This window comes from Artibeus jamaicensis, unplaced genomic scaffold (genome assembly GCF_021234435.1).
Source record: "Artibeus jamaicensis isolate MK-2021 breed Jamaican fruit bat unplaced genomic scaffold, CSHL_Jam_final contig_519, whole genome shotgun sequence".
Lineage (NCBI taxonomy): Eukaryota > Metazoa > Chordata > Mammalia > Chiroptera > Phyllostomidae > Artibeus > Artibeus jamaicensis.
Window position 1 is genome coordinate 20,434,826 of NW_026521871.1, and position 24,416 is coordinate 20,459,241.

The 24,416-nt window shown below is 57.6% G+C and overlaps 1 protein-coding gene across 1 annotated transcript in view; it reads right to left on the reverse strand.

Annotated features, from left to right (window-relative positions):
• PLXND1 (plexin D1) overlaps window positions 1-24,416 on the reverse strand; it is a 50,626-nt gene that overhangs the window by 5,663 nt on the left and 20,547 nt on the right. The window contains exons 6-29 of the mRNA XM_037139343.2: window positions 23,831-24,008; window positions 23,544-23,652; window positions 22,999-23,101; window positions 16,713-16,817; window positions 14,095-14,184; window positions 13,799-13,892; window positions 12,647-12,801; window positions 11,793-11,944; window positions 10,887-10,986; window positions 10,653-10,792; window positions 9,707-9,874; window positions 9,537-9,627; window positions 9,010-9,273; window positions 8,773-8,922; window positions 7,871-7,985; window positions 5,433-5,540; window positions 5,225-5,337; window positions 4,312-4,416; window positions 3,665-3,795; window positions 3,154-3,352; window positions 1,693-1,839; window positions 1,342-1,498; window positions 429-532; window positions 285-348 (exon numbers count right to left, since the gene is read on the reverse strand). Coding sequence (XP_036995238.2) covers window positions 285-348; window positions 429-532; window positions 1,342-1,498; window positions 1,693-1,839; window positions 3,154-3,352; window positions 3,665-3,795; window positions 4,312-4,416; window positions 5,225-5,337; window positions 5,433-5,540; window positions 7,871-7,985; window positions 8,773-8,922; window positions 9,010-9,273; window positions 9,537-9,627; window positions 9,707-9,874; window positions 10,653-10,792; window positions 10,887-10,986; window positions 11,793-11,944; window positions 12,647-12,801; window positions 13,799-13,892; window positions 14,095-14,184; window positions 16,713-16,817; window positions 22,999-23,101; window positions 23,544-23,652; window positions 23,831-24,008 — 3,142 coding nt within the window. The remainder of the gene's footprint in view (window positions 1-284; window positions 349-428; window positions 533-1,341; window positions 1,499-1,692; window positions 1,840-3,153; window positions 3,353-3,664; window positions 3,796-4,311; window positions 4,417-5,224; window positions 5,338-5,432; window positions 5,541-7,870; window positions 7,986-8,772; window positions 8,923-9,009; window positions 9,274-9,536; window positions 9,628-9,706; window positions 9,875-10,652; window positions 10,793-10,886; window positions 10,987-11,792; window positions 11,945-12,646; window positions 12,802-13,798; window positions 13,893-14,094; window positions 14,185-16,712; window positions 16,818-22,998; window positions 23,102-23,543; window positions 23,653-23,830; window positions 24,009-24,416) is intronic.

Sequence of the window (24,416 nt, forward strand, 5' to 3'; positions counted from 1 at the left end):
AGCCCCGATGAGCATGCCAGCCACCCTCTCTGGCCTGGCAGCTGCCCAGGCCTGCTGGAGCCACGTCCCGCCCTCCTGGGGCCTCTCTCTGGCTGCCCGCAGGAAAGCAGCCTGAGAGGCCTGGCCACGGGCCCTGCCAAGCAGTGCTGGGTCAGAGGGGCCTGGTCGGGCCCCTGCCCTCACCAGGAAGTCCTACACAGCCCAGCCTTGCCTCTGGAGGCCTCAGTTTCCCCAACAGAACTGCTCAGAAGGGCCCTAGACACCCTCCACATCACCGGCACTACCTCGGCCCAGTGTGTTGTCCTTCTTGTCCGTGAGGCTCATGGCCAGGGAGGCCCCTTCAGGGATCTGGCAGAGGGGAGAGGCTGAGGTCAGAGGTCAGGTTAGGGAGGCTGGAAGTGGGGGTCGGGTGGGGCTGGGGACCCCACCTTGTAGTGTGCCAGAGTGTTGAGCTTCTTGCGGCCATCCTCCACCACCGAGGTGTCATCCAGGTCCCGGAGGATGTAGCTCTGCGTGCTCGAGGCGAACCACTCTGGGGACAGGGAACAGGGTGTCAGGGGTGGGTTGGGAGCCAGCCCGAGGACAGCACCAGCCTGGTGACAGACACGGGGAGAGGCTGCTTGCTGTCTCTGGAGAACCTGGGGCATGCCCTGTCTCTCTGAGCCTCTCTCCCCATTTGTAAACAGGGACAGGGAGAAAACTGGGAACAGCGACGAGGCGGTGGGCGCCAGGCAGAAGCTTTGGGTTCTTACAGTTAGTATTGCTGATGAAATAAGAAAAGGTACCACGTGTGAAAGGGTCAGCACACCTTCCATGGCTCCCCACTGTCCTCAGAATAAAGCCCAAGTGCTGCCCCCGCCCTCCCAGGCTCTGGGAGACCGCGCACCTGGCCCCCACACACCAGCCCCCGTGAGCCGCCCGAAGTTCCCACCCTGAGCAGGCAGCCACTGTGCCTGTGCGCTCACCACCCCAGCCTGGCGCTGGTGAGAGCCGAGCACAGACCCAATGCTCAGGGCAGGCCTGTGCTCACTGCATGCACGGCCCAAGCTTCTTGGCCGAAACAGGACTCCTCTGCATCCTTCAAAACCTACCCAACACTCCCTCCTTGGAAAAGCCTTCCCTGAATACTAGTTTGCCCTTTGTCCACAGGTTGCTCACAAGTGCCTGTCTCCCCACCAGAATAGGAGCTCTCGGCAGATGGGCACTCATCTGCCCATCTCCGTGTCCCCGGTGCCAACATTTGTGCACGTGTGCTGACCGAAAGAAGTGCATGACTAAGGTGGGGGCTAGTTCCCACCAAAACAGCCCACCGCCGAGTTGTGCCGTCCCACCCCTGCCCACCGAGGTCGACGTCCTCGGCGCGAGGCCACTGGGAATAGGGCACGTTCTTGCAGAAAGCCTCCAGGATCTTCTCCTTCACCTGCGTCAGCGTGTCGGTGTCCATGGCCCGCACACTCAGCGAGTCCATGCCGCAGCCCTGGAAGGACACGTTCAGGTTCTGCACGAGAGGAGGAGGGAGGGTCAGTAAGTCCTTACCTTCCCTACCCCGGGGACGGGCAGGGTGACAACCTACCAGACGAGGCTGGGCCAGACGGCAGCCTCCAGGAATGGGGGGACCCCCACCCAGCCAGCTTGAGAGATGGTCCTGCCTTGCTGCCCAGCTGCCCTCGCCCCGTCCGAACACCCGCTCACCCGGGGCTTGGCCTCAATGTTCTCCCGCAGCAGCCACTCCTCGTTGAGCGTGTAGCGGGCCTTGCCTGTGATGGCATCGATGGAGCCCTTGTTGATTTGCTGCTTGATGGCGCACAGGAGCAGGAAGAACGGCTCCCCGACTGTTTCCTGGGTGGGCAGGGGCTGTCAGGGGGCTGAGGCCCAGCCTGCTGGTGCCCAGAGCCGCCCCACCTGCTCCAGATTCTAGCCCTCGAAGCTCTGGCCATGCCGCAGCCCTGGAACACCTTCCCTACCCCCTTCCACTGCCACCTCCATGGCTGCCTGCTTAATATCCTCTTTTTGGACCCTGGCGCCATTCCTTTAGCCCCCTGGAGTCTCCATGGACTGAGTTTGAACACCACTGGTTGTGGGTGGACGCATTCATTTCATCCTTCCAGCAACCCTTCTAGGTAACATCCTCATTGCTGTGGCTCAGAGAGGGCAAGCAACCAGCCCAGGGTCACCCAGCAGGAAACTGGCAGAGCTGGACTCAAACCCTGGATTGGCTGACCCCCTGACTTTCTGCTACGCCTCCCAAGGTGAGTGCAGGCAGAAGCAGAACACAGACGTGGTCCCAACCCACAAATCATAGCCCGTGAGTGTGGAGAGTCTTGGGCTTGACTGGGGCCCCTGGCTTCGCCAGTCTCCTTCTCACAGGGACTCAGCTGTTATCCACAGCCAGGAGCTCATGTTCACGGTTCTTTTATAGCAGATATTTAGGTAAAAACGGTAAGCTGATTTAAGGGAAAAATTAAGTACATAATAGTGTCAGGCAGATTTGGCAAGAGGATGAAGGCAGCATGCCAGCTCTTATTCCTGATCTAGTTCTCCAGGTTTGGGGGGGGAGCCACGGGTGCCCTATTTTTGGAGGAGAAAACAGAGGCCTAAAGGGGAAGCCATGCAGAGGGGCCAGGGGACCTGGGTTCAGAGTCCACTGCGGCCCCTGTGGTCCTGTTGCAGCCGGTCTTCCTTCAGGGCCCAGAGGCAGCCGGTGCAGACCCTCACTTAGGCCACCACCCTCACCCTCCAGCCAGGTCAGAGGCCGCAGCGGTTGGGCCCCGCTGTATTTTAGTTTGTTTCCACAGCCCTCTCCACTAATGCTGGGAGAGCCTCAGTGGCCGGGCCTGGTCTGAGTTACCTTCTGGCCCCAGAGCACCAGCCCAAAAGCACACCAAGAAGGGTGTGTTGACTGAGGACAATCTCCCAAACAAGGTCCCTGCCGTGGCCTCCGTTCTTCCCTGAGCCCCCCAGGAAGCCAGGCCTCCACTGAGCCTCAGCCTCCGTCTGCGTACAGGGTCCTCTGGGCCTGTTCCCTCCCTCCTCTGAGCCCCTCTCTCCACAGCTGCACAGAGGACATGATAACCCTCCTGGAAGAGCAGGTAGAAGGATTAATCGAAGTCTGCTCTTTCTCGGGAGGGCTGGGAGGCCGGGTCCCTGCCTCACCCTCAGGCAGCTGTACATGCAGATGGACATCCAGTTGGTGAGCATCTTCTCGACCACCGACTCCGTGCGCCGCAGCATGAGCTTGGGGTTCTTGGCGGCAGAGGCGTCAATGAGGTCCACCAGTAGCTCCTTCATGATGCTCGTGTAGTACTCAAGCTTGCCATGGAGTGCAATGGTCAGCAGGGAGGCCAGGTTGCACCTGCAGGTGGGTGCAGGGCATCAGCTTCTGGCCACACCTCATGGCCCCAGGATCTGAGGACCTTGTGGTGGGGGCCACGGGCTACCATACCACTGATGTGCCTGTGCAGGTAGAATCCAGGCCCAGGAAGGGGAGGGAGGTGGGGCCTTAGGACCCTTAGGACCCAGAGCCTGATGCTGGGGGCCAGCCAGCTACCTGGAGGCCACGGTGATTGGCAAACCTGCCCAGCCTAAGGTCTCGCCAGGCCGACCCAGAACCTGCGGCACGGCCTCAGACAGGCCCCTCCCGACCCGCAGAGCCTCGCAGCCTTACCTGTCTCTCACTGCAAAGTCCTTCTGCTGCTCCAGTGCGTGGACAAAGACGATGAGGAAGTGCTTGTTGTTGAGCAGTGAGGAGAAGAGGCCAATCCCCTCTTCCATATTGGGCCGGCAGCTCTCAGGGATCTGCAGAAGCAATTGGTGGGGGGGGGTCCAGTGCCTCTGCCTGGCCCAGGAATCAGTACTTATAATGCCCTGAATGGCCCCTTGAATGCCTCCTGGGATGGAGAGTTCGCTACCTTTTAATGGTGGATGCCTAACTCCCCATATCTAGGAACAATGGCTCAATCAAATAAAAACTGGGGCACAAAGAAGAGCAAGGGCTCCTGGAAATAACCCAGCATCCCTGTGAGGGACTCTCCCTACTTCCATTCTCTGAGCAGCAGGCAGAGTGGGGTGTCCGGGGAGCCCAATCCTCTCACCTCTCTACCTGACCTGGGGCTCAGCACTTACAACAACACCCTGAAGGGCTGCTTCAGTGCCTCCTGGGATAAAGTGCTCACTACTTTCCGATGCCAGATGCCCCCCAGCACCCCCGTGAGTGGAGTGAATGACTGATCGGATGAGCTGGAAGTGGGGCCTAGAGGGACCGAGGCTGCCGAGGCAGCCCGCTGTGTGTGCGTGAGGGGCCCGGGCACTCACCTTCCACTCTCCCAGCAGTGGGTGGGTCTCCTGCACTGTGCAGCTGCCCTGCGAGTTGAGGGTCTGGGAGGGCAGTATGTAACGCTCTTCATAGAGGGAGGAACACTGTGGAGGCAGACCCCCGGCACCTCAGCAGGGTTAGACTCCCCCGACTGGCATGCAAGGGCCCCCCAGCAAGGGCAAAGGGACACTTATGGAGAAAGAAGAGACAATGAACCACGCCCAAAGAGTCACAGGACTCAAGAGGGGCAGGGAAGGGTGTCTCAGGGGGCTTCCTGGAGGAAAAGGAGGAGTGCAACCAGCATGAGCCAAGGGGTGGCAATGCAAGAGGGCAGAAGGCTTAAATCAAAAGCAGCTCCATGTGGAATAAGGGACAGCGGGGCAGACAGGCTGCTGCATAGAAAATGATGTGGACAGGGCAAGAGGGGGGCACTGGCCATCAGCACAAATGCTCTGGACAGGCCAGGGCAGTAGCCGCTGAAACAGAAAGGCATGGGAGCATGGAAGGGGTGGGGCAGAGTCCGGTGGGCAGGAGGAGGGGATGTGGAGACCAAGAGAAGCCTGGCTGGGAAGGGGCCCAGAGAGGAGAGAGGCTGGCAGGGCACAGGAAGCCTGGGAGTGACTGGGCCACCTCTGCTCACCCCCCACAGTGAGGGGAGAGGCAGGCCTAGCACCCAGGAAGAGTGGAGCTGGCAGCCAGCTTGTATTTGGGCATTAAACATTGAGTAGAGAAGGACTGGGGGGAAAAACTGGGCTCCCTCCCCCTGCAGGCCCTGGGGGCAGGTTCTGTACTGCTCCAGGGGCCCATACTGCGTTAGCCAAGATTCCCACATGCATACAAGTGCCCTCTGGAGTGACATGGCCTGGAGGGGCCCCAGAGCCCCTGAGGTGGCCAGTGGGGGCGCAGGCTGACCTTGGGGAAGAAAGTGCGGGTCACAAAGTGCTTATACTCCAGGAAAGGGATGCCCTGGCTGCGGTTCAGCTCCTTGGTCAGATCTGTCATGTCCGTCTGCAGTTCGGCGAAGCCTGGTGACGGGCAGGTGGCAATGAGCGCATCTTAAACCCCTGCCCCCAGTTGAGAAAGCCAAGGCCCTCAGTCCCGTGCAGTCCCCACTCGCTACCTTTGCGGATTTCCTCTCGTATCTGTGACTCCATCTCCTCCATCTGCAGCAGTGTCTTCTGCCAGTAGCGCTCAGCGCGGCGGCTCTTGGTACAGAAGACAAATAGGGCTACGGGCATTGGAGAGAGGGTCAGTCCTGCCTGCTGGCCTCAGCTCGACCTCCCCTGGGCAGTGTGTGGGAAGGGGGCCCCCAGTCCTCCCCTCCTAGGTGGGCTGACAAACTCCTACAGGGCAAAGGGCTTGGGGAACAACCAGTAACATAAGGCTCAGTGTCCCATTCTCATAAAAGGAAGTATGTGTGTGTGTGTAAAATAATGGTAAGCAGTGACTTTCCCTAGCTGAGAGAATTACCAGTGATTTCTGCTTTTTCTGATTTTTAGCATTTTCAATTAATTCTTTTTCTAAGGACCAAGTGTTACTTGTGAATTAAGAAACTCTGAAAAGCAGCCCTGGCTGGTGTGGCTCAGTGGACTGAGTCCCAGCCTGCAAACCAAAGGGTCACTGGTTTGATTCCCAGTCAGGGCACATGCCTGGGCTGTGGGCCAGGTCCCCAGTGTGGGGTGCATGAGAGGCAACCACACACTGATGTTTCTCTCCTTCTTTTTCTCCTTCCCCTCCCCTCTGTCTAAAAATAAATAAATATTTTTTCAAAAGAAGCAGATTACAAAGCAGTATTATACTATAATCCCTTTCTGAAGTGGGAGAACAAATATATATAGTATTAAAATAGTTTACATTTTATATACAATACATATTTGTACATATATTGTATAACATATATATTATTGTACGTTAATACACATAAGACTTACAATAATGTATATTATTATACATATAATACATATAAAATTTTAAGAAAAGAGGCTGGCAGGAAATGTACCAAAATCCATAGAGTATCAATGATAGATATTTTTTTCATCCGGTTTTCCCTAAAACTAAAAACATTTTTTGTATTTATGTATTGATTTCAAAGAGGGAGAGAAGCAGCGACCTGCGGTCCCACTCGCCCACACACTCACTGGTTACCTCCGCACGTGCCCTGACCCAGGACCGAACCCGCAGTCCTGGCACATCGGACGATGCTCTAACCCACTGAGCTACCTGGCCAGGGCCCCTAAAATTTTCTACATCAGATACTTATTTTTTTTAAAAACAGCTTTGTCATGGTATAATACACATGCTATATAGTCCGCCCATTTAGTGCATACAGTTCGAATGGGTTTGGTATATTCACAGGGCTGTGGGTCCGCACATGGTTATCGCCTCAAGGGGACCCATGACCATTGGCCGTCACTCCCCCCTGCCTCTTCCCCAGCCTGACACCCAACAATCTGCTTCTGTCTCTGGGGATTTACCTACTTTGGACACTTTATATAAATGGGGTCAGACAGTATGTGGCCTTTTGGGAGTGACCACGTGCATTTAGCATGATGTTGTCAAGGTTCATCTGTGATGTAGCCTGAGCTAGTACTTCCTTCCTTTGTATGATAGAATAATATTCCACTGTACATGTATACTACCGTATTTTGCTGTGTACAATGTGCACCTTTTTGCCCAAATTTTTGAGGGAAAAATAAGGTTGTGCATTATACCTGCGTAGTATCTGAAATACATTGTAGCTATTCTTGCACTTTGTAATTATTTGTTACATAAAATTTCTTGTACCATAATATGTTCAAAAATAAGTGCTAAAGTTCCTTTATAATACAAAAAACAAATAACTAAATATAAATAAATAAATAATTGAACAAAAAGATTAAAACAAAAGATTTTTTTCCTGAAAGTCTGGGCCGAAAACATGGGTGCGCAGTATACATGGGAGCACATTATATGTGGCAAAACACAGTACATTTTACTTATTCATCAGCTGACAGACATTGGACTGTTTCTATTTTTGGAGGTTATGAATAATGCTGTGATGAATTTGTATGCACGAGTCTGTGTGAACATGTCTCTGGGGTAGACGCCCAGGAGCGGGACTGCCGGGTCACTTTGTCAAACCTTCTGAGGAGTCGCGGAAGTACTTTCCAAAGGCTGCTCTGTGGTCCAGCCCGCCTGCAGTGCAGGGGGTTCTCGTGTCTCTCATATCACTCTGATAATCACTACTTCAATAGTGGTGTAGACTAGGCTAACTTCCCCGAACCACCCTCTCCTGATCACCTTCAAGAGCTCCCTACTGACTGGAAAGCAAGGCTCCAAATCCCTCTGCCTGGCACTGGGGCCCACAGCCGGGCTGAGTGCACCCTCCCAGTATCTATATTCTTCCCCCCATTTGTGCTGCAGCCAGGCGACCTCTCACCCACCTCTGGGCGTTGAGCTTGTTCCTACCCCAAGCCTGCGTTCAAGCTGTACCCCCAGCCCACTTGCCTTCTCTATCCGTCCTCTTCAGCGGGGCTGGGGGCGAAGTGGGGTAGGTGTCGTGAGGGTGGGGCTCCTTACCGACTACAGAGAGCAGCAGCAGGACACTGCAGATGACGATGGACACAATGATGGCAGTCTCGCTGCCACCCAGCTGTAGCGTGGCAATGGTCTGGTTGAAGTTTCCTACCTGGATCTGCACAAAGGTAGGGGTAAGGAGTTGTAGATTCACTGGACTTACACCTTGGCTCTTCTCCTAACTAGCTGTATGGCCTGGGGCAAGTCACGTAACCTCTCTGAACCATCCGTAACACAGAGATAACCACACCCTCCGCCTGAGAAAGCCTGGTGGCTAAATGAGGTGATGCTTGTTATGCTTTTAGTCCTGGGCCTGGCATGGAGGAGAAACTCAGTCTAGTGGCCTGTCATTACTACGGCAACCCAGGAAGAGTGGAGGAGTAAGGGCAGTTCTCAGGGCCTGTGGGCTTGTCCTGGCACCAGGGGAACACGTGGCATGTGAGGACTCGAAGGGCAGAACTGGGACTGAGGTGCAGGTGACAGCTCTCCCGGTCAGAGCTGTCTTGAGGTGGTAAATGCTGCCTGTGAGGAATGAGCTCCCTGTCCCAGGAGGCACGCCAGCAGGTACAGTGCAGAAAGACCCCATTTTCTGAGCCCTCTCTCCACTCCTCTTGCTTCCCTCCCCTTCATGATTCTGTGTGTGCTTTTCAGAGTTCAGCCCCATCGGGCCTACCACTGACCTTGATCAGTTGGGACCAATCTGTGACCTTGAGCAATTCCTAAGCTCTTGTTCCTGTGTCCTCATTTACCAGTGGGGATGTAAAGCTCTGCTTTGTTCTGCCTGCCTAAGCTATTGAGTATGAAAATGCTCAGTTTCAACGTGCTCAGCCAGGGACAGGTGCCTGGGCAGGCAGATGGGGCTGTGGGCCAGGTCCGCCTCTGCCTCGGGTGCCCCACCCACTCACCGTGATGGGCAGCTGCCCCTCAGCTGTGTCCAGGGACTCATTGACTGAGCAGTGGATGACTCTCTCCGAGACGATCTGGATGTCGCAGGCCACTTGGCCTATTCTGACCCGGTACTCGTGGCTCTCCAGCCCCAGGCTGTCCTGTTCCTTCTGCAGGAGAGGAAGGGAGGGCTCGTCAAGGCCCACGGCCGAGCCCGGCCCACTCACTGCCCCCACCCAGCACCCACTGGCACTCACGTGGATGACTAGGGTGAGGGGCTCCCCGGGGTGGTGCTTGATCCACTTCTCCCTCTTGGCCGTGGAGAACTGAGGGTCAGGGAGGTAGTCCAGGCGGAACCTGCTGCCCCGCTGTGCCTCCTCGGAGTCCAGCAGCTCCTCGGCCACAGCCACCTCATCGGTGTAGACCCGCCCATTGATGAAGAAGTCTACTGGCGCTGATGCATTGCTCAGAGCCCCCGGGGATGGGCAGGTGATGAGGGTGGAATTGAGAACCTTGCAGAGCTGGTGGGAGAGGGCCATGGGCCAAGGTTGGGGATGGGGGATAGACAGATGTATGTGGAGAAATGGGGAGAGATTGAGGTTCAAGGAGACAGAGAGGCAGAGAGGAAGAGATGGAGACAGAGAGAGAGAGACAAAAAGAGAGGGGGAGACCAAGACAGAGACAAAAAGATAAGGAGAGACAAGGAGGGGCCGCAGAGCCAGGCCTGGTCGGTCAGGGCTGCTGGCCAGCCCCCCCCACCCATCTCAGCCCCCCACTTCCTCACCGTGGGCTGCCGGCCGATGCGGTGCACAGCCATGGACACGTTCTGCACCATGTGGAAACGCTCACCAGCTACTGTGATGGTCCTGCCACCGCTGTGGGGACAGCAAGCCCCATCAGCTCACCTACTTATAGCCCCGGAGAGCTGGCCCCACCTGGGGATCAGGGTCTCACCTGACAGGGCTGAGGCGGGGACTGATGGCTGTGATGACCGGGTTCCGCATGTACCAGAAGGAGAGGTTGCCACGCACGCAGCCCCGGCGCTCCAAACGCACACACACAGGCACGGGGGCTGGCAGGGTGCCCCTGGGCACTGTGCAGGTGATGCTGGTGTCCGTGCGCCTGTGGGAGGGCAGTGGGCTTCGTCAGCAGGGCCTCTACCTCCCAGTGGTTGCCCCTGTCCCATCACCCAGGGGCACAGGTCTGTGTGCTTGGCCTGGGTTTAGACCTTTTCAATGGCCCCAACCAAGTCTTCTGCACCCTTGCACATAAATCTGTTTCTGTACTCTCACGGCCACACTTTGCTTGGGCTGTCCGCCCCACCTTAAATATCCCCCCTTGTCCTCTCTGACCATGCCTGTACTTCTCAACTGCCAAGTTCTGCCTCTTCCAGGAAGCCTTCCCAGATAGCTCCTCTCCCAACTTCTGCCCCTGGTGAGGGCCCTGTCCCATGGCTCTGAAAGCCCAGACTTTTCTCCCGCTCCCAGCTCCACTGGATGTTTCTGCTTCCCGTGGGAGCGTCTGCTTCCCCCTGAGGACTGAGACTGTGTTGGGCCCATCCTGGCGTCCCCAGCAATGCCCACGGATGGAGCCTGACACACAGGAAGTGTATAGTAAAGGCCCCATTCCACCGGGGGCTGGGGGTCTCAGAGTGTACAATCATCACCATTTTTACGGTAGCTGTCATTTAGGGAGCACCTACTATGCACTGGGCACAGAGTGCTTCCCATAACTCACTGGTGCTATTCTTACCAGATGAGGAAACTGAGGCTCAGAGAGGGGAAGGGGCTTGGCTAAGGGGTGATGCTCGATGCCAGGATAGCACCCCCGCCCTGCCGGCCCCCTGGCTGCATGGTTTCTATGGGAAGGAGAAGCAGCTGGGGCCCAGGGGCTTCCTTACACAAGCTCTGTGCAGGGCTCCGTGGTGTTCAGCAGGACCTGGAGCTCGGAGCCCACGTGGAGGTCGCTCCCGTGGATCGTGATCCTGGTGCCACCAGCCTTGGGGCCCATGGCAGGCTCCAGGGAGTGGACCAGGGGCAGCTGTGGAGTGGAAGGCAGGTGGTTGGGCCTTGGGTTAGCCCCCGGGTGTGTGCCTGGCGGGGTGGGCAGAATGGTGGGCTGTAGCCTCCCTTACCACGTAGGAGAAGCGCTCCCGTGACCTGCCCTCCTTAGATGCGTTCACGGTCACCACGTCTGAAAAGGCCCCTGCAGCTGGCCCCGTGACACACACGATCCTGGGGGAGGCAGCATTACTGAGGGGGACTGTGGGCACCGCCCTGCCCCTCCCCTGAACAAGGCCTCCCACTGCACCCTGGGGTGAGCTCCCCATCCTTGCACCCACCACTCGCCCCTCCCACTCATGGCAGACGCCCGCCAAGGGCACTACCCTGAGTTCCCTCTTAGCTGGAAAACAGCGACTGAGCCCCCCAAATGTCATCCTGGGGACACCCCACACCCCACAACTCTCCCACCACTCTGCAGCTATAAGACAAGGGAGGGGGGACAAGATAGTCTCTTAGGGCACTTGGAGGTTCTGTGACCACGAGACCTCTGGCTGGGCTGCAAGCCTGACGTATGGGCTCCTGAAAGGAAATCCCGTTTGTTCATTCCCTGCTCCCAGAGGTTTCCCGAAGCCCCCCTGGGCCAAGCCCCACACCTACAGGCCCAGATCCTTGCCCCTCACCAGCAGCCCCATCCTTTCTCAAATGCACACTATTTCCTTCAGAGCAAGGCTTCCCTGGAAGCTGGGCTGGCCTAGGGGAACACGGAAGGGCTTCCCAGAGGAGCAGGCACTTAAGGATAAAGAGTGGTGTCCTGAGCGGAAAAGAGCATGACGTGCTTGAGCCTTCGCCCCTGGCACCTATGCCCACAGGTGGCTCCCAGAACGGCTTGAGCCGAGACCAGAAGACCTGAGAGTGAGTGACTTCTGCGGGACGGAAGGGATGGCCGCGGGGAGAAGGGAGGGCAGAGACGTGGCTGGCACCACCAAGCAGGGCGGGGCCTAGAGGTCACTCAACCCCAGGGACAGCCCACTACTTACTCTTCTGACACTGTGTATCTGTCGGCCAGTGGCTCACAGGCCACGCCACCAATCCATACGCCATGGGCCACGTCGCTGAGCCGCTGGCCCAGGTTCCTGCCGCGGATGGTCAACAGGGTCCCACCATCCAAGGGGCCACTCAGGGGCTCAATCTGCCAGTGACAGAGAGAGAGGCGAATGGGGATCTGAGGCAGGTTTGCTGGCAGGGGTCCCCACCACTGTCACAGGCACCTGGGGTGCCACTAGGGGAGACTCTGAGAACACTGGGGCTGCCAGTAAGCATGAGTGTGTGGTACTGTGTCATTAAGCTCACTAGCATCTGGGGACACAATGTATGGACAGAGTCAAAGCTATTTAACAGAGGTGCAGGTCTCCTGAGGTCACACCTGACCACACAACCCTGCACCCCAGGCAGAGCTGACTGGGCTTGGGGTGGGCCCCTGACCCGAGCTGAATCAATCAGAATCCTTCTCTGAGACACTTTTCCTCATTAAAACAGAGGCCTGGGAGTAAAGAGCATCCTCAGTTGTCACCCTATCAAGCAAGGTTTCCCTCCCTCAGCCGTCTCCTCCACCCGACTCCCAGCGCCCCGGCCCCACTGCTTTTTTCCACAGTACTCACCACCTGCCATGTATAAATCAGTCCCTTAACTCATCCCCAGCTAAAACATCAGCTCCACGAGGGCAGGCACTGTGCTTTGTTCACTGCTACGTCTCTGGCACTGCAGGGGCCCGCACCCAATGTTCAGTAAGTGCCAGTACATGTGTGTGCCAGGCACGTGCAAGCCCATGTGCTGCGGGTCCGTGAGCCCATCTGGGGCCCATGCAGGGGCTTCCACAGGGGGAGGTGCTTACCGCCCAGATCTCAGGGGCAGGGCAGGTGCCAGTCACGGGCTGCAGGGGTCCCCGGAGGCGGCAGCCATCACTCCACACACACAGGTGGCCTAGGTCCTCCCGGCCCAGGCACTGGGAGCAGTCGGGGCTGCCCATGGCGCAGTTATAGACCTCCACTGAAAAGACGCAGAGGCAGCATGGTCGGCCCCCCAGCACCGCCGTCCCCTCCACACTCACCCACTCACTGGTGTCCCACCCAGAGGCAGGTCCTGGTTCTGAAGGTCAGGACCCCCAGGCATTCTAAGTACTTTCCCCAGACCCTCTGGGGCCTGTGCTAAGCCCAGTGAAGCCACAGCCTCATTAATATCTGTCCTCACCACGATTCTATCAGATGGGAGCTGCTTATTAGACCCATTTGACAGACAAGAGATGAGGCTCAGAGAGGTAGAATGACTGGCCAACGTCACACAGCCTGGGTGGCAGAGCTGGGACTCACACCCAGACCTGAGTGGGTCTCTACCTGCGGCGGAGCTCCAGGGTGCTGGGGAGACACCGTGGGCAGTGTGGGCTCTGCTGGCCACAGGCCTGGAGTGGCCTGAGGAGGCACACAGGGAGGACTCTCCGGGGCCTCGGCATGCAGGCCGGATCTGAAGCCTTCACGGTGGGAAGGCCCATGTCCACTAGGAGTGTCGGAGACCCCCTCCCCTCCGAACACAGAGACCCTTGGAGAGCTGTCAAACACATGACAACAGCAAGGATGCCAACCCCCGTCTGGGGTGCGGGCTGTGCCCTAGATACCCCCGTATGGCTCGGTGTGAGTCACCTCAGCACATCCTCACCAAGCCCTTTGCAAAAGGGCCTGTGCCCTCACTTCACATGGGGACACTGAGGCTCAGGAAGGGTGGGTAGGTGCATGCCCAAGGCTGCATGGCCATTGGCACAGAGGTGGCCCAAGGGTGGTACCTGGCCCAGCTGCTCTGTAAACATGTACTAAATGACGGGGTACTGAATGGCAGGGCTGGCACCAAGCAGCGTGCATTAAGGAATGGCGAGGTGGGACAGCTGTGACTATACAGTGAGCACTGGAATGAGACACCCTCCCCTCCAAGGCGGAGCCCCAGCCCTTGGGGGCCGAGTCCCTGGTGGCCATGTCAGGCGGGCAGGGGCTCCGACCTGTCATGGGGTCAGGGCTGTCCAGGAAACGGGCTGGCAGTCCCTTCAGTTGGAGGCTGAGTGGAAACACCTGGCTCTTCTGGGTCGTGTGCAGCTGCAAAAGGACAGGGAAAGTGTGAGGGGTGCAGGTGACGTTTGGTCTCTGCTCCGGGGGACAGGATGTCATGGAGACAGATGAGGGCAGGGCTGCTGGGAAGGGGGCCCGAAGGAGGAATGGGGCTAGAGAGGAAGAAGGCAGTGGCGCTCTTGACCTTGCGCGGGTCTCCCCTTGACCCCCCTGGAGCCACACCACTCACCACCACTTGGTCGCAGAGTATAGCTGACTCATTCACCCACACGACCTCAAAGACCTCCTCCTGCCCGAAATTGCATTCAAGGGCTGCACTCTGTGGGAACAGGGGGTGGGGCAGGGAGAGTGAGGTCAGCACCCACTGCCCTCCAGCTCCATCTGGACATCACGGACTGCTGCCTGGGAGGGTGGGCTGGCCATCACACGTGGGGGCCACGCGCTGGGCTGTCCGCTCCTCCAGAACGTCTTTCCTTGCCTCTGTGTACAATGCCGGAGGGAGGCAGGGAGCACAGGGCACCCAGAGCATCGGCTTGTGCTCTTCGGGTCACTGGTAGCCTCTTCAACGTCTCCTGGGGGCCTCACCGAGGGCCTTTGACTTGCAGGGCACTGACTCTGGCATGACCAGGATTCAAGGTTCATCCCAGTGAGAGTCCAGCTGCTCTCTGAACTTGAACACCCCCATCTCTGTCCACAGGGCCTGGGCCCCAGACAGACCAGGACACTGAAGGACATAGCGAGGACAACCCCATTTTCCCCCTCAAAAGGCTCATCTCTCATCTTGTCACCCAGTGAAACTCCACACAGCCTTCCGAACCCAGCTCAAACATTCTAAAGCCTTCCCCGATGCCCCTCAGGTCAGGGGGCACCCTCATTCGATCGCCCACCCACCACTCACTCAGCAGTAACTGGATGGCTGGGTGCGGAGGCTCTATTAAGCTCCTACAGGCTGCCCGCCACCCTGAATATCAAAGACTACCCTGATCCCGGGTGCCGGCTGTTCCCACCTCCGCCCACCCACTAGGAAAGGCTGGAGTTGGGTCTTGGCCCCTCTGACACCTCCAAGGGCAGCTGATGACAGCTGAAAGAGCTCAGGTTCTGCCTCACACAAGCCCTGGTTCAAATCCCATCTCTGCTGCTCCCTAGCTGTGCAACCCTAGGCACACGGTCCTCATTTGAGCCTTGATCTAAACTCCGCAATGAAACGAGCTTCCCAACCCTTTCTGCAGGGTCGCTCAGAAAACTGGAGTCACGTATCATTAGTTAGGTTGCACAGTACAGGTGCCTAATATCTGCTGGCTGTTATTTGTATGCAGAAGGTGCTCAATAAATGTTTGTAGAACGAATAAACAGGACCCAATTCCTCAGCCTCATCTGGCCCTTGGCCCAGCTTGACAGGGCTTCTGGGTAGTAGCGTCAGTAAATATTTGCTGAGTGAACAAACCGGGTTTCATGAGTGTTAGTCTAGCCACGTGGCAGGACTTCCTGTTTATGACCCTATCATTGGCAGATGTGACACCCTGAGGAGAAAGCAGGTCAGCAACCTTTCCCCTGCTCTGCCCCCTCCCCCCTTTGCTCTGAAGCTAACACAGGAAGGTGGCTGTTGACAGGGCTCAAAGCTCATTTGTCCCCTGCCACACTGAGCTGAGAGGTGGTTCTGTCCTCTGAGTCCCTAAGCTCGGGACTTGACCACCTTGGGGACAGCAGGTTCGGCCTGTCTTGGGGGTCCCCAGGGTGTAGGCTCAGCAAACAGGGATGTTGCAGATCCCAATAGGGGCTTTGCCCACCGCATCCTCAGTGTCCTGGAGGCAGGCCTGGGGGGAGGAGGGCCAGGGTCACTGAGGCCCAGTGAGGGTAGGCACATGCTCCCCAATTACACAGCCTGACAGCAGCAGCCGGGACCCATCCCAGGGCTCAGGCCGCCCCGCGCCCGGTTCCTGCAGCCCAGGGAGGCAGCACTGCCTGCTGTCCACGTGGACCTGGATGCCTGGAGGCTCCGGGAGGCTCAGCCCCAACCACTGAAGGGTGGAGTTTGAGGGCCGAGGACGGGGACCCCGCCTGCCCCTCAGAGAACTCCAGCCCAGTCGGGAGGCTGCCCGACAATCCCAGATGCCCGGCACGTGGCCCCCGCGTGTGACGACAGGCCCCGGCTCCCCCGAGAAAGCGACAGATGGCGAATCCCCAGAAGCTGGGGAAGGGGGTGGCTGGCAAGCTTCCAAAACTCATCAACGCTTCCCACCCAGAAGGGACCCAGAAAAGGGTGGCATCCCCTCCCCCAGCCCAGATGGGCAATGGGGGAAGGGAAGACTGGTTGCAGGGAAGAGCACTTGATCGGGAGTCCAGGGCTAAGGTGCAAGTCTAGCCCGATGTCGTGACCTGGGACACCAAGCCCTGGCACTGGGCCTCGTTTTCCCCGTCTGGACAATGGAGCAGCAAAGAGGTTCTCTGGCCTTCTCCAGGGAAGACCTGGCGGTCACAACTGGGCAGCTGTGTCAGGGGTCACAGCTGAGCCAAGGGGTCGGGCAGCGCACTGTACACGTGGGCAATGCCCACCATGGGCTGCAGGCTAGCTCTGCTGGGGGGGTCTTAAGACGGTAGGGGAGCCTGGGGGTCCTAGCCAGGGTTTCCCTCAGGCTACTGGTGGCCCGCTATCCCCTGGGCCTAGCCCCCACCACCCACTTCCTTCTCCCCCTTTTCCCACGTAACCAGAGTGGGGCTTTCTCTAACAGAACCTGGCAACTCAGAGCAAGGAAAGCAAAACACAGTGGTGGGCCCACAGCACAGGGCCACCTCGTGCAGGTCTGCCAGCCCTCTGCTCCATCCCACCTCGGCCCAGCCTGCACTCACCTGAAAGAAGGCGGCATTAGCCAGACGCACTGGGATGGTCTGGGAGCCACCTGTGGGCATAGGTGCCAGGGGCGAAGGCAGGATCTGGGGACAATGCTGAGGGCTCTGCAGTCAAAACACAAGGAGGTGGGGGTGATCGGGGGGGCCCTTCAGAAGAGACAGGCTCCACAGACCTGCAGCTTGCCCATGCGGTCCCGCCTCCTCCAGGCGCCAATCAGCCGGTGTGGTGAGAAAACACTAGTGAGAAACTCATTAAGATCCATGAGCACTGAGGACGACATGCCAGAGGGTCCTACACTACCTCACATGGTCCTCATGGTGACTCCACAAGCGGGAGGGTGTACTGGATCCATTTCACAGATGAGAAAACTGAGGCCCAGAGAGATGCGATAACCTGCCCAGTGGTAGAACTGGATCCCTCCCGTGCCTCTCGGAGGTTAGGAGGCTGAAGTCAGAGAGCGGCCCCCTCCCTGTCCCTGGGCCCCTCTTTCTCAACTGTGAAATGGGGGGCTGTGCCCACTCTCTGAGACCCCACCCAGCTCTGGAATGCTGGTTTCCAGATGACACATGGCAAATGATTCAGAGAAGAGAAACCCAAGACTTGCCCTGGCCAGCGTGGCTCTGCTGGACGGGAGTCATCCCACAAAGTGACAGGGCGCTGGTCTGATTCCCAGGCAGGGCACGTGCCTGGGCTGTGGGTCTGTCCGCAGCTGGGGCGCGTATGAGAGGTAACCAATCGATGTCTCTCTCCCTCTTTCTCCCTCCCTTCCCCTCGCCCTAAAAATAAATAAATCTTTTTTAAAAAGAAAAGAAAATGGAAACCCCAGACTTCCAAATGGCCCATGTGAATCGGGCTGTAAGTAAGGGCCCTGGTGCCAGGAGGCTCCTGTGGACGGCCCTCCCACTGCCTGGGTTCGAGTCACAGCCCTGGGCAGAGGCACCAGCTGGCGGGGGGGGGGCGGCGGTAATGCTGGGCATTATCATTCCCATGACAAAGGCAGGCCACTGAGGCAGGCTACTTCAAAACAAGGAAGGAAAGGAATGACAACAGACTCACAACTATCAACAACTGAACCTATCAAACAAAAACAAACTAAGCAAATAAGCTAGAACAAGAACAGAATCACAGAAATGGAGATCACATGGAGGGTTATCAGTGGGGAGAATGGGGGAAAAGGTACAGGGAATAAGAAGCATAAATGGCAGGTACAAAATAGACAGGGGGAGGTTAAGAATAGTATGGGAAATGGAGAAGCCAAAGAACTTACACACACGACCTATGGACACGAACTTAGTGGAGGCGATTGCTGGAGGGAAGGGGGTATAGCAGGTGGAGCGGGACACAAAGGGAAAAAATGAGGACGGCTGTAACTGCATAATTAATAAAACACGCTTTAAAAAAACGAAGAAAGGGGAAGAGGCAGAGAGGGCAGGAAAGAGCTCGAGGCTCAAAGAAGCAGGGGCTGCCTGAGGGCCGAGGGCAAGGGGCAGAGACCAGGGCAGGTCTGTGCCCTCGGGGCCACCTTAGTGCCTGTCTGAGCTAGGGAGTTTGGGGCCCCATCCTGCCCCGGTCCTGCCCCTCGCCCTCAGCCCTCAGGCAGCCCCTGCCTGGGCCACATCCTGACCCTGAGAGGTGGCAGCATCAGGCCCCTGGAGTGACCACAGCCTTACTAAGGGGCTGGACACCCCCAGCCCAGGGGCTTCCTGCTCCGCTCCCACCCAGGCCTGGTCAGGTAAGTGTTTGGAAGCACGATGATCCATCTGCTAGCTTGAAGTTGCTACCGAGGGCCAAAGGCATCCAGGTATATCATTTGAAGGCCTTCCTGGGGTCTTTTCTCTGTATTGTTAATCAGACAGAGAGCTCCTTGAGGGGAATCTCAGGGACCAGCATCAAACCAGACCCCAAGGGGACACCACTGCCAATAACCACCACCAATGAGCATGCACAGGACAGCAGCAGTGCTCTTTGCATGCTCTCAGTGTGCACGAGGGTCCACGGCACTCGGCCCTCTATTGTTAATGCACCAAATTCCCCTCCCAGCAACCCTATGAAGTGGGGGCTCCCACTGACAGAAAACGGGGGCACAGAGACGCCACATGGCTGCCAGAGACAGGATGCGCAGCACAGAGGGCTCTGGCTGGGCAGGCCTTCTGCGGAGCAGTAGGCCAGGAACCCTGCCCAGACAGGTGGGTTCCCGTGGGAGCGGAGGCTGGTGCGGAGCAGGGGGGCCCTGGCTCAGGAAACAACGTGCTGGCCCTGTGAGGCCTCCTGAGCTGACCACGGTGCAAGGCTGGGAGGCAGGAGATGGTGTGCAGCCCCCCGTGTGAGCACATGCGAGTCGCTGTCCCTTTCTGAACCAGTCCTATGCCATTTTGCGTGTGAACCTCATGAAATTTCAGGAACTGGAATCCATGTGTTTTCAATCAGGTTTCACTGCTGCTGCCAGTTATACTCTGCAGCTGGCTGGAGATCCAGTGGCTCTGTCCCCTGGCTCCTCCCTCCCTGTGGGTAGGTGGCTGATGGGGAGGCATGGGACTGGGGATGAGGGTCAAGGGAGGGGGAGTTCTCACAAGAGACCTCCCAGAAGCAATGTCGTGGGACCATCTGTAAGGGCCTCCTGCCTCCCCTGACCCTTATAACCCACGGCCAGTTAAATGTCAGTACCCATTCTATAGAACGGAACCAAGGCCGAATGTGCTGGCACAGCTTTGCCCTCCTCTGATGCCTCCCCCAGTGTCAGCTAAGCCTCCATGCAAGCACCTGACATGTCTGCTGCTGGTCTTCAGCCCCTACCACCCACCTCCAACTCTGGCTTGGTCTCTGGGGAACTTTCTCCAACTCTAGGCCTCTGGTTTGGGAAGACTGGTCCTTCCTATACCCTAGCTGCAGGGATGGGTGGGTATCCCAGACCACTCTGGCCTCAGCAATTGGTTCAGGGAGTCTATGGAACCCCAGTTCAGTCAGTGAGATTCAGCCAGTGAGACTAGACTATGGAACTTCTGCAGAACCAGTGAAAGCTGTTTCCCAGAGCTGCCAGGGGATCAGGATCGGCCTGAAGCCTATCCTGCTGCTGTGAGGGAGGCCCTGCCTGAGCACAGAGCCCACCCGGAGGGATGGGAGGACCCAGAACACATGGCTGGAGCCCTGGATCCAGCTGTACCTGAAGGCAATGCCCTCCCCCAGACTTTTCACTCACATGAGCCCTTAATTCTGTTGGGGTCAGGGCCAGACTGAACTAGGGCTTCCCTAGTTGCAACAAAGGATGGAGGACTCCCTGTACCAAGCTAAGCCATTGATGCCTCAGGAAGAAGCCAAGCGGCTTATCCCTTTGCTGGAACAAGGTACAGGGCCTGGCCTGCAGGCTCAAGAGACCAGAAGTGGGGACAGATGCAGGGGCAGCAATGTGGGGAGCCACCATAAACCTGACGTGAGCCCAGCATGTGCCGGTTCACAGAGGGCCTCACCTGTCCCTACACTGGAACTCTCAGACTCTCCACATTCTCTACCAAGTTCAAGAGCAGAGGACTTGTATCCTAATCAAGGGCAGCACTGACAGCCCCAGGGACCCTGAACCCACTTGACCTGTTCCCCCTCCCTACCTTCCTGATCCCCACAGCCTCTCTAAACTGCCCCATGTTCCTACCAAACCCCTCTCCCCACTGGCCCCGAATGAAGCCAGCCTTCATGGGGGTGTCTATCCAGGTTCCCCGCCAAGAAGGTCCACCCCCCCATCTGCCAAACCCTCCTCACCTCTAAGGCCTGAAGTCACCCGAAAGTCACACCTCCTTGAGGAAGCTACCCTTAGAGAGGCCATACCATCCCTCAGACGACTGGAAGTGGAGGGTGTGGCCACCTTCCTCTCCCTCTTCCCTTCTGAAGAAAAGCTAGAACCCTACTCCCAGCATCCTCCACACCCCCATCTGCTTCCTCTGGGGCCTGCGAGGAAATAGGGAAGTGACCCAAGACTCAGGCCCTAGCACCTGCCTTCCCAGAGACGCTGCCCTGGCCTTGACCAAGACCATCGCCACCTCCCAGCTCCTCAGGAGCTCAGGAGGATGTTCAGACCCTGCTGCCCGCCGCCCAACCAGAGGCATGGCGCCTCTACAGCTAACTGGCACTCAATTAAATGGCAAATTAAGCATCAGCTCAGAGCCTTCCACAGGCCCAGGGAGGGGGCTGCCTCTTCTCCTCCTGGATTACTGTAATGCTTTAAGACAGGCCCTCTCTGTGTCCACACCCCAACTCCTGGCCACAGCCCCGGGGGAGACTGGGCTGTGAGGGCACAGCTGAAGAAACACCTCCAGGCCGATGAGCTCCCGTGCATGTCAGGACCAGGCACCAAGATACCCTCCCCAGAAAAGCCCTCCTGGCCCACCTAGCCTTTTAGCGAGCACCTACTATGTGCTGAGTATGAAGTTAATGCCTGACCGGTGTAATCTCAGATCCCCACCGCAGCCTTTGAAGTAGGCTCCACTTTACAGATGGGAAATAGGTACCAAGCGCTTGGGTGGCTTGCCCAGAACCATGCAGTCATAACTCACAACCAGGTCTCGGCTCCTAACAGGGAGGGCAGAACCGTGTCTGACTGGGCTCTTTCCCAGTGCCTATATGGACCCGGGCACATAACAAGTGTTTAATAAATACTGAACGCACTGTGTTGAGGCTGGGTCCCCCTTGCCTCACTACACCTCAACTTACAGCACAGGAGGCTGGCTGCCAGCTCAAATGCGTCCCACTGTGTACACTGCCCTGGGCCAGGGGCTGGAAGAAGATGGGGACCCCAAACAAGATCAGGAGTCCTGGTCAGCCCAGGCTGGACATCCCAACGTCTAGTGCAGATGCTTGGGGCCTCCCCTAGCACTGGAAACCCGCATTATTGCCTCACTGCTCTGAGTGACGCATTGCTCTTGCTGGACCCCTCTTCCTCCGCACTTCTGAGGCTCAGGAAGGGGGTGCTGAGACTGAAAGATCCCAGGTGCGGGCCATGGCATGGTACCTGCTGTGGACAGACAAGGCTTCGAGGCTCCCTGATGAGGTTCTCTGAGCCCAGTGCCAGGAGGCTGGGGCAGCTGCTGGAATGCATGTCTAGAATGGGGCCCCAGTAGTCACCTCTGCTGGGAGCCAGGGCCCCTGGGGCATGCTGACTACCTCAGCTGTGCTGTCTGGAAAATGGGCAGAAACACCCCTTTCCTAGAGGAATGAGCAGCCGGCAGCAGCTCGGGGTCTTGCCCTGGCCCCTTGCAGCCCGGATACGAGTCCTCGGGCCCAGCAGTCAGGTCTGACAGGAGATGAGCTGCGGTCTCAGGGCCCTGGGGCCCCTGCCCCCCATCCAGCCATCTCACCTGGGCATTACCACCCCCGCCACAGTCTTGGGAATCCCAACTGGTCATCCCTGGCACAAGGCTTGGAATGGCCTTTGAGGCTCTTTGGCCTAAGGCGAGAAAGGCCACCCTGCAAGTGAACACACCCCAGAAACAACCAACGAAAGGTATGTGGCGTTTCCGCTTGGATTTTTCCTCCCATTCCCTGCTCTCCCAACACACCCGGCCCCAGAGTAATTGATTAAATCCAGCCATCTCCCAGCACTGGGGAGGGCCTGGCCCACGGCCAGTGCAGAATCAGCCCGTGGAGCCCCAGGGACCACCATGAGCAAAGCAGAAGAGCCCGGGGGCGGGTGGTTCCTGAAGCAGCATTGCCCTCTCGGCCCAGGGAGAGCCTGGCACCCTCTGCCCTGGGTTCCCAGTGCCAGTGGGGAGAATGGGGCAGGAGCCTTTCGGCCCAGCTCCTTGGTTGGGGAAATGGAGAACATGGGCTTAGAAGAAGTGGTTTGGATTCAAGACCCAAGTCTGGTACCCCCCAGGGTTGCTGAAAATGTTGATGGTGAAATTCAAACCTAGCCAGTAGATGTGCGGGAAGGAGCCCTCCTGCTGCAGGTGAGAGTATACACCGGCTTAGTCTTTCTGGAGGGCCGCTGAGCGAAAGGTGTGAAAAATACAGCCACACTTACACCCCCAAACCCCATTTTTAAGAATCGGTCTGCAGGGAATAATAGGGGACGTTCACAGAGCCCTGCCTATGTTAGTACGTGAAAAAGGAACGCAAAGCGGTCCGCACGTCCAACAACGGGGTCCGTTAAGCGAGCCGCTGCGTGCCGAGCCCAGCACAGCTGTGAAATCCAGTGCCAAAGAAGAAAATTTAATGACGTGGAAATGTTCTCAACACATTACATTTTAAAAAAGGCAACAAAACAGGGAAAGCGGTGGGCGTCCCCCAGGCCTGGCTTACCGTGGGATTCGGTGAGGCCTCACACTGAGACTGGTTGGAGACGCAGGCGTGCTGCTGGGTGCACCAGAAACAGGGCCACTGTGCTGACAGGCAGCTGGTGCAGCTGGAAGACAAGGGGGCCCCTCAGATACTCGGGACCCCAGCCCTCCCTTCATCCCTGCCCCCTGCAACTGCAATCCAGGAGGCAGATCCCAGCACAAGGGAAGAATGTGTTTCTCATCATCAGAGCTCCCAGGAAGGGTTTTGCACTTTGTAGGGTAGTGAGTTCCCTGCTGCAAGAGGTATGCAAAGAAGAAATAGGCAAGCACAGACTTTAGAATACTAAATTAAGTTAATCAAAGCACTTCGCTCTACCCCTACCAGACTAGGTACTTACAGAGGACAGACACTGGGCGATAAGAGTTTGTTGCCTGAATAAATGAATTGGCGAGTGAACAACTACAGGTCATATCTACTTCTGGGACCCTATCATTTTTCTCCCAAAGGCCTCCCTAAGAGAGAAAGCCTCCTCCCACCACCCGGAAGCAAGCCCCCAACCCACTCACGCCGTGTGGGGGTACACCTGTCCGATGCGACTGCAGTCATAGATGGTGAAATTGGCCCTGACGATGCTCCGCCCATTGACCCTCACAGACATCTCCACGGTCACATGGTCTGGAATGGATCAGGGGAGCCGAGGAGAGAAGGTCAAGGGGGCAGTGGTCTCCACTGACATCAGAGGCTGTGATATCAGGACTTCCATGCCTGAGATCCACCATTACACCCCTCAGGGGCTGGGCATCTGAGGGTCCCCAGACAGCCGCCCCCCCAGCCCAGTGAATGGAGAGCTTACCTTGGTGGGGCAGGAAGGCAGGGAACTGGGTCTTCGGTAAGAGTTTGCAGTAGGCGATCTGGTGGCCGAAGGCAGGGCCCGGGACCTGGACCTCAGTGTGGATGTTGTTCCCATAGTCACAAGCCATGTCCAGGCCACTGAGGCTGGGCAGGCTGCCGGAGATCTGCAGGATCATGCCCTGAGGGCGAGGCGCCCTTAGCTGGGGGTGGGGGGCAACCTCCCTCCCAGCCCCACCCCCAGCCTGGCAACCCAGGGAGAACCAGTAGTGGTGCCAGTGGCTGGGACTCTACTTGCAGCTTGCAAGTGACTTCCTGGGCTTCAGTCCCCGCCCCCCACTTCCTGCAAAATGAAACTGATCTTACAGTAGCCAAGGAGGCGCTGCATGATCTGGCCCATGACCTCTCTGACCCCATCCCCTAACACTCTCAAACCCACCAACCTTGTTCTCGCCTCAGGGCCTTTGCCCTGTGAGTTCCCTTTCCCCAGAATCCTCTTCCCAGACATTCACCTTGGCTCGCCTACTCCGTATCTTTACTCGAATGTCACCTCTGCAGTGAGCTCCCCATGCTGACCTGGTCTAAAATGT